Raw genomic sequence first — 9,979 nt, 5'->3', positions numbered from 1 at the left:
GGGGTCGGCAACCCAAAATGTTGAAAGAGCCATATTGGACCAAAAAAACCCAAAACAAATCTGTCTGGAGCCGCAAAAAATTATAAAAGCCTTATATATGGTCTTTGTCTTCATTTTGTATTTATCATTTACAAAATGAACTAAACTAGTGAAAACAGCCGATCTACAAGCACACAAGGCGTTGTGTGCTTTTAGATCTGCTGTTTTCACTACTTTTGTGAGTCAGTGTTGTATGATGAAGCAGGGCTTTGCTTTGCGAAAAAAAAACAACAAAAAAAACATAAAAATTACATTTTCCCCCCCATCTTTTTCCATTTTCATTTTTGAAAAATCTCCAGGGAGCCACTAGGGTGGCGCTAAAGAGCCGCATGCGTCTCTAGAGCCGTGGTTTACTAACCCCCGGTTTAGGGTAAACTGTACACTGAAACTCCTGTCGGCTTGAGAGAGGAGAGGATTTACTGTGTGTGCCTCAAACATTACCCATAAGTTATTAGAATGCCTTATTCTTCAAGTGAAATCAATTAGAATATTATAAAATGTTAATGCTCCCAACCCCCTTAGGAGTCCTTAGTAAAATAAAAGTGCTATTTTTGGCCAAAAACGCATTCTGGTTATTTTTCCAAATCCAATAACCTGGATGTGAATGGGACAAAAGCATCTGGGATGTGGCAATGGCAGTACATGTGTTACTGTTAAATACACCAGTGTTTCTCAACCTTTTTTCTGCATGGCCACACTTTTCATGTCCCAAGAATCCATGGTCACACCAACATAATACGGGGTAAATATCGTCACTGTCAGGAAGAAACCTTGTATCTTCAAGTTTCAAATTTGTACGTTTCTTCACAAAGTAAAGCCCTGCTTCATCATACAAGGCTGTCGCACAACAGTAGTGAAAACAGCAGATCTACAAGCACACGTGTGCTTGTAGATCGGCTGTTTTCACTAGTTTAAAATGATACATGAATAATTTTTAAAATGATAAATGCAATACTGGCTTTCAAGCAGTTTCAAGGGGCACACTTGACCCTTCTCAGGGGCACACCAAAGGTCCCCAGGCACAGTGGTTGAGAAACACTGCTATACACTATAATCTAATCAAATACAGTAGGACATTTACCAACAGTTTGGTGAATATTGTTGCTTAAACAATTTAATTGTATTCATTACAATTTTCTCTCTCTCTCTCTCTCTCCCTCTCTGTCTCTCTCTCTCTCTCTCTCTGTCTCTCTCTCTCTCTCTGTCTCTCTCTCTCTCTGTCTCTCTCTATGTCTCTCTACCAGGATGGGCGCCACAGTGTTCGTGCAGCCTCTAGACTTGGTGAAGAACAGGATGCAACTCAGTGGTCAGGGTTCAAAAGCCAGAGAATATAAAACCAGTTTCCATGCTCTGGTTTCTATACTGAAGAATGAAGGAGTAGGAGGTATTTATACTGGGTAAGATTTGTGATTATGTGTGGGCATTAACTCATTTCCTGCTATCCCCATTGAAACCGTTGATATCCCGCTGTATCGCGCTGCCATGCCCGTAGATCCCGGAAATTTAATTAGCTTTAATCATTATGAAACAATTAAAAGTATTATTGCTGATTATAGCCGATTCTGGCTCTTTAGTCCCGCCTCCTAACTGTATACCGTCGTGTTTCTGGTTTGGACCGGATCTAGGTTTCCATATCCGATCTGAGGTCCAATCGTAGCTTTCCGTTGTAAACAAGGAAGCTGACTGCATGGCCATAACATGGTATTTTATTTTATTTTTTGTAGCTGTATGATTCTTTTACCCTCCTGGCATATGATCTGTGCACATATCGTCTGCTATGTGCGCGATGTGCCCTGGCAGGAACATAGATGTGCCCTGGCAGGAACATAGATGTGCCCTGGCAGGAACGTAGCGATGTGCCCTGGCAGGAACATAGATGTGCCCTGGCAGGAACATAGATGTGCCCTGGCAGGAACATAGATGTGCCCTGGCAGGAACATAGATGTGCCCTGGCAGGAACATAGATGTGCCCTGGCAGGAACATAGATGTGCCCTGGCAGGAACATAGATGTGCCCTGGCAGGAACATAGCGATGTGCCCTGGCAGGAACATAGATGTGCCCTGGCAGGAACATAGATGTGCCCTGGCAGGAACATAGATGTGCCCTGGCAGGAACATAGATGTGCCCTGGCAGGAACATAGATGTGCCCTGGCAGGAACATAGATGTGCCCTGGCAGGAACATAGATGTGCCCTGGCAGGAACATAGATGTGCCCTGGCAGGAACATAGATGTGCCCTGGCAGGAACATAGCGATGTGCCCTGGCAGGAACATAGCGATGTGCCCTGGCAGGAACATAGATGTGCCCTGGCAGGAACATAGATGTGCCCTGGCAGGAACATAGATGTGCCCTGGCAGGAACATAGCGATGTGCCCTGGCAGGAACATAGATGTGCCCTGGCAGGAACATAGATGTGCCCTGGCAGGAACATAGATGTGCCCTGGCAGGAACATAGATGTGCCCTGGCAGGAACATAGATGTGCCCTGGCAGGAACATAGATGTGCCCTGGCAGGAACATAGATGTGCCCTGGCAGGAACATAGATGTGCCCTGGCAGGAACATAGCGATGTGCCCTGGCAGGAACATAGATGTGCCCTGGCAGGAACATAGATGTGCCCTGGCAGGAACATAGATGTGCCCTGGCAGGAACATAGATGTGCCCTGGCAGGAACATAGCGATGTGCCCTGGCAGGAACATAGCGATGTGCCCTGGCAGGAACATAGATGTGCCCTGGCAGGAACATAGATGTGCCCTGGCAGGAACATAGATGTGCCCTGGCAGGAACATAGCGATGTGCCCTGGCAGGAACATAGATGTGCCCTGGCAGGAACATAGATGTGCCCTGGCAGGAACATAGATGTGCCCTGGCAGGAACATAGCGATGTGCCCTGGCAGGAACATAGATGTGCCCTGGCAGGAACATAGATGTGCCCTGGCAGGAACATAGATGTGCCCTGGCAGGAACATAGCGATGTGCCCTGGCAGGAACATAGATGTGCCCTGGCAGGAACATAGATGTGCCCTGGCAGGAACATAGATGTGCCCTGGCAGGAACATAGATGTGCCCTGGCAGGAACATAGATGTGCCCTGGCAGGAACATAGCGATGTGCCCTGGCAGGAACATAGATGTGCCCTGGCAGGAACATAGATGTGCCCTGGCAGGAACATAGCGATGTGCCCTGGCAGGAACATAGATGTGCCCTGGCAGGAACATTGATGTGCCCTGGCAGGAACATAGATGTGCCCTGGCAGGAACATTGATGTGCCCTGGCAGGAACATAGATGTGCCCTGGCAGGAACATTGATGTGCCCTGGCAGGAACATAGATGTGCCCTGGCAGGAACATTGATGTGCCCTGGCAGGAACATAGATGTGCCCTGGCAGGAACATAGCGATGTGCCCTGGCAGGAACATAGATGTGCCCTGGCAGGAACATAGCGATGTGCCCTGGCAGGAACATAGATGTGCCCTGGCAGGAACATAGCGATGTGCCCTGGCAGGAACATAGCGATGTGCCCTGGCAGGAACATAGATGTGCCCTGGCAGGAACATAGATGTGCCCTGGCAGGAACATAGATGTGCCCTGGCAGGAACATAGATGTGCCCTGGCAGGAACATAGATGTGCCCTGGCAGGAACATTGATGTGCCCTGGCAGGAACATAGCGATGTGCCCTGGCAGGAACATAGCGATGTGCCCTGGCAGGAACATAGATGTGCCCTGGCAGGAACATTGATGTGCCCTGGCAGGAACATAGCGATGTGCCCTGGCAGGAACATAGCGATGTGCCCTGGCAGGAACATAGATGTGCCCTGGCAGGAACATAGATGTGCCCTGGCAGGAACATAGATGTGCCCTGGCAGGAACATAGATGTGCCCTGGCAGGAACATAGATGTGCCCTGGCAGGAACATTGATGTGCCCTGGCAGGAACATAGATGTGCCCTGGCAGGAACATAGATGTGCCCTGGCAGGAACATAGATGTGCCCTGGCAGGAACATTGATGTGCCCTGGCAGGAACATAGATGTGCCCTGGCAGGAACATAGCGATGTGCCCTGGCAGGAACATAGATGTGCCCTGGCAGGAACATAGATGTGCCCTGGCAGGAACATAGCGATGTGCCCTGGCAGGAACATTGATGTGCCCTGGCAGGAACATTGATGTGCCCTGGCAGGAACATAGATGTGCCCTGGCAGGAACATAGCGATGTGCCCTGGCACGAACATAGATGTGCCCTGGCAGGAACATAGATGTGCCCTGGCAGGAACATAGCGATGTGCCCTGGCAGGAACATTGATGTGCCCTGGCAGGAACATTGATGTGCCCTGGCAGGAACATTGATGTGCCCTGGCAGGAACATAGATGTGCCCTGGCAGGAACATAGCGATGTGCCCTGGCAGGAACATAGCGATGTGCCCTGGCAGGAACATAGATGTGCCCTGGCAGGAACATAGATGTGCCCTGGCAGGAACATAGCGATGTGCCCTGGCAGGAACATAGCGATGTGCCCTGGCAGGAACAAAGCGCACAGCTTTTTACATGAGTTTTTTCTGTAAACAGCAGCAGATAGGAAAGGAAAAGACAGGCTGTGATTGGCCAGTAGTCACTTTGACTGACAGCGTTCCCTTCGTTTTTCCAGGAAGTCCGGACTAGAACTTTTGCACATCGCTCCAACAACGAGGCATCTAGCTCTTTATATCTGTGGTCAACATGCTCACGTGTGTGTGTGTGTGTGTGTGTGTGTGTGTGTGTGTGTGTGTGTGTGTGTATGTGTGTGTGTGTGTGTGTGTGTGTGTGTGTGTGTGTGTGTGTGTGTGTGTGTGTGTGTGTGTGTGTCAGTCTGTCAGCAGGCCTCCTCCGTCAGGCCACCTACACCACCACCAGGCTGGGCATTTACACCATCCTGTTTGAGAAGATGACCTCAGCTGATGGGACTCCACCTAACTTCCTCATGAAGGTACTTTTAGTCTGTTACTGGTGGTCCTCTATCTAACTTCCTCATGAAGGTACTGGTGGTCCTCTATCTAACTTCCTCATGAAGGTACTGTTATTACTGGTGGTCCTCTATCTAACTTCCTCATGAAGGTACTGTTATTACTGGTGGTCCTCTATCTAACTTCCTCATGAAGGTACTGTTATTACTGGTGGTCCTCTATCTAACTTCCTCATGAAGGTACTGTTATTACTGGTGGTCCTCTATCTAACTTCCTCATGAAGGTACTGTTATTACTGGTGGTCCTCTATCTAACTTCCTCATGAAGGTACTGTTATTACTGGTGGTCCTCTATCTAACTTCCTCATGAAGGTACTGTTATTACTGGTGGTCCTCTATCTAACTTCCTCATGAAGGTACTGTTATTACTGGTGGTCCTCTATCTAACTTCCTCATGAAGGTACTGTTATTACTGGTGGTCCTCTATCTAACTTCCTCATGAAGGTACTGTTATTACTGGTGGTCCTCTATCTAAATTCCTCATGAAGGTACTGTTATTACTGGTGGTCCTCTATCTAACTTCCTCATGAAGGTACTTTTAGTCTGTTACTGGTGGTCCTCTATCTAACTTCCTCATGAAGGTACTGTTATTACTGATGGTCCTCTATAGCCCCTTTTCGACTGCAGTTTTAGCACCACACCACACCACACCACACCACACCACACCACACCGCACCACATAAAAAATATCTACATTTTCCATTACACAAAAGTACCCCTATCGGTAAGAATCCAATTGACCCTTTTAACTGTGATTATAATACAATATAAATTTGTATTACAAATTATAATGCACTTTAATGGATTATAACTGTGATTATAATACACTATAAAGTATTAATGTATGACTATGATAATTATAATACACTATAATAGATTATAATAGTGGTTATAACACAATAGAATCTATTATCATGTATTACAACTATATCCTGGTGGTCTAAATGAAAAGTCAGTGAGTGATCAGTCATTATGAAGTGTTTGGCCCTGTGTGGCCTAGCTCAGACCTACTCTAGAGTGGATACTTTTTAGTACCCCGTTAAGTACCACTTTCACACCACTATACCCAGGTCCTTGTAGTGGAAAACCTGGCACAAGTGGGTGGTGTAGTGTGGTGTGGTGTGGTGTGGTGTTGGGCCTGTGGAAAAGGGGCTTATTATCTAACTTCCTCATGAAGGGTGTGGTGGAATTCAGATCAATCAATAATCATGAGAAAATGAGGAGACAAGACAATTATATTAGGAGGTGGTGGTCAAGTTTATGTAACATGATATCATGGACAGAAGTACAGTTTAACACTCTGGACAGTGGTAAAGTAGTTCTGCCAAGAAGAATGGTCAGAAACTAGAGTTATACTGTGTGGCTTCAAGGCCTCTGGAACGAGCTGTACCATAACAAGATAGGCTTTACCAAAACAACAGTTACTGAGGCCTACTGAAGACCTCTCTACTCCTACCTATTAGGTATTAGTATCATCATACAGACCTAGATATTAATATAATCAATGAACACATGATCTACTCTCTAACGTCACACATAATCAATCATGATAAACTCTAATCTTCTGCAGCGCTCTGTGCCCTTCTGGTCGCAGCACAGCAGTTGACAGGTTCTCCCAAATATATTTTGGTGCGCTGGTACAGGGGCTGCACCGCGACTCAGCGTGTCACGTATGCCTTGATGTGTTACAAATGTTTGTATATATGTTTTGAATACATGACTGCTGTGTCGTAAGACAAATTTCAGTGTGAACTGACAATAAAGTACTATATCATATCATATCATATCATATCATATCATATATATATCATATCATCTTTTTAGGGTCGCACGGACACAATTTCAGGCGCAATTATTTCGAGCCCTGCCACTGTCCCTTAGAGCAGTGTTTCTCAAATGGGGGTACGTGTACCCCTAGGGGTACGCGGAGGTACTGCAGGGGGTACTCAAGATGATGCCCCCCAAAAAAGAAAATAGAAGTATAAATCATGATACTATTATTAATAGTTAAATAATTAACTACAATTGAATTACAATTGAGTTATGTTTAATGATGACACTTGGATAAACTTGTTGTGAGCCTGATAGTTGCCATACCAAATGACATGGTACCAGGCAACTGGTATGAGTTTGAATGATGTTTGAATGTAAGTTATTGGCATGAAAACTGGACTTAAATGTTATGGCCACAGTGTTGACACTCTCACTCCCTTATTTATTTTTTGTGATGTTATATTCTTGAAAAGGAGGGGTTATCATATACCGCTAGTTATGGTTTTAATTGCAAAACATTTTTTAAATTGGGTAAAGGGGGTACTTGGATTAAAAAATCTGCGAAAGGGGGTACTCAAGCCAAAAAAGATTGAGAAACACTGTCTAATGCTGCATTCACACTACAGATATATAGTTGAACGTTTAGCTTGCTTGGTCAATGTTATCTCAATGGAAACCAGCTTTAAAGCTTCCAAACCTTCGTTTGGTGTGTGTCCTGTATCTTTAAAGCTGGTTTCCATTGAGATAACATTGACCAAGCAAGCTAAACGTTCAACTATATATCTGCAGTGTGAATGCAGCTTTAGAGTGTCGCTCTGTGACACGTTGTGAGCTTGTAGACCGGCAATTATTTAGGGTTCTTTCTGGGTTACGTTTAAAAGCGGCAATGGAGAAGAAAGAATTCATGAGATCGCCGTCTTAACTCATTTGGCGCCTCAGACATGAAAGGGTTAATTGTCCAGCGTGCCGGCCGCCTGCTCCGTCCGCGGCCAGTCTCTTATTTTGAAGGCCGGAAGTAGATGGCGCTCACAATTCCCTACTTGACGATGTTTGAGATTTACCCGGAAGTGTGTTGGTCGGTCCAATGCGTAAACAGTAATGGAGGATCGATGCCTTTCAGCTTGTGCTATTTTAGCGAGAATCCAATGCCATCTTTGGCATCAAAAGTGTTTTTTGGAGAAAATGCACTGTAAAGATGAGAAAGACGGTTGGTTTCAATGTTATGGGATCACTATTGTGTGCACGTGGATGCGCGATGATGATGAATCGGCGACTCCACCCGTGCCAGGGTTTTTCAATGGACAGTAGGTAGCCAGTGCCAGCTTTACTGTATATACAGTATATTTACTGTATATACAGTATATTTACTGTATATACAGTATACTTACTGTATATACAGTATATTTCGTGCGACATCCCGGGATCGACACTGTAAATACCTTTTAATATTTCGTGAGACATCGCGGGATCGGCGTTAAATGGGTTAAAATGCTGATCGCCCTCACAATTAGTGTGGTACAAACCTGTGTGTGTGTGTGTGTGTGTGTATATGTACTGTGTGTGTGTATGTGTGTGTGTACGGTGTGTGTACTGTGTCTGTATGTACTGTGTGTGTACTGTGTGTGTATGTACTCTGTGTGTGTGTGTGTGTGTGTGTGTGTATGTACTGTGTGTGTGTGTGTGTATATGTACTGTGTGTGTGTGTCCAGGCTCTCATAGGGATGACAGCAGGAGCAACAGGAGCGTTCGTAGGAACCCCAGCTGAGGTTGCTCTCATCAGGATGACCGCTGATGGACGGTACGTTACTGTTACTGTTACTGTTACCTTTACTGTATGTTAGATGGACGGTACGTAGGGCTGTCACAATTATTACATAATCGTCTAATCGTGATTATTTGACATTATCACAATTATTTTGTCATAATCGTGAATGTTGAAAAATGACAGAAATAGTGGAAATAGCAGATCTACAAGCTTGTAGATCGGCTATTTCCACTATCAATGTTCTTTTTTTCCACTATCAATGTTATTTTTTAAGTAGTAAGTTGTCAAATATGTCAGTAATGTCTTTGTATATTTAGGTTATGTGTCATATCTGCAATGTACAACTTCAAAGCCTACAAGCCAAACAGAAATGTAATTATCAACGACAAAAACACAATTAAATCGTTAATCGCCAATTATTTGAGTGACAATTAATCGTCATGTAAAATGTCACATCGTGACAGACCTAACGGTACGTGCAAGTGAACGCTCACGACACACGTCACACTTTGGGTTTTCGTTTTGCCACAGAGGCCATGTTCTGTTACTGTTACTGTACACCTTCTACTGAGCATGGCTGCACCGGCCGCTCTCAACACGCTACACAGAACAAACCCAGGGGTCGTCACCTGTTGAATACCTCCATATCGATATTACTCACGATATTAGTAAAAACGTTAACGTAAAAGTTATTGTTTTGAATGTTTTTCTGCTTTAGGTCCACTGCCTGCCTAACCCAGATAATGAATATCATATCCATGCATGCACACTGCACAGTACACATAGAATAAAGACATTAAATGAATAGCATATCCATGCATGCACACTGCACAGTACACATAGAATAAAGACATTAAATGAATATCATATCCATGCATGCACACTGCACAGTACACATAGAATAAAGACATTAAATGAATATCATATCCATGCATGCACACTGCACAGTACACATAGAATAAAGACATTAAATGAATATCATATCCATGCATGCACACTGCACAGTACACATAGAATAAAGACATTAAATGAATAGCATATCCATGCATGTACACTGCACAGTACACATAGAATAAAGACATTAAATGAATAGCATATCCATGCATGCACACTGCACAGTACACATAGAATAAAGACATTAAATGAATATCATATCCATGCATGCACACTGCACAGTACACATAGAATAAAGACATTAAATGAATATCATATCCATGCATGCACACTGCACAGTACACATAGAATAAAGACATTAAATGAATATCATATCATATCCATGCATGCACACTGCACAGTACACATAGAATAAAGACATTAAATGCCTTATTTCCATTTTCCAACAATTTTTGTTTTATTGAAATAACCACACCTGGTTACAGATGGACTGCTTTTATGCATGTGCCAC

General features: G+C 44.4%; 1 protein-coding gene across 1 annotated transcript in view; it reads left to right on the top strand.

Moving 5' to 3' along the window:
• The window catches only part of slc25a11 (solute carrier family 25 member 11), a 38,259-nt gene that overhangs the window by 12,086 nt on the left and 16,194 nt on the right, over positions 1-9,979 (top strand). Inside the window, exons 2-4 of the mRNA XM_080741746.1 lie at positions 1,284-1,436; positions 4,883-5,000; positions 8,519-8,607. Coding sequence (XP_080597872.1) covers positions 1,284-1,436; positions 4,883-5,000; positions 8,519-8,607 — 360 coding nt within the window. The remainder of the gene's footprint in view (positions 1-1,283; positions 1,437-4,882; positions 5,001-8,518; positions 8,608-9,979) is intronic.

The sequence above is a fragment of the Nannobrachium achirus genome, assembly GCF_963921795.1.
Source record: "Nannobrachium achirus genome assembly, chromosome: 14".
Lineage (NCBI taxonomy): Eukaryota > Metazoa > Chordata > Actinopteri > Myctophiformes > Myctophidae > Nannobrachium > Nannobrachium achirus.
Note: the sequence above shows the minus strand (reverse complement) of the source record. Positions and strands in the feature narration are given on the sequence as shown.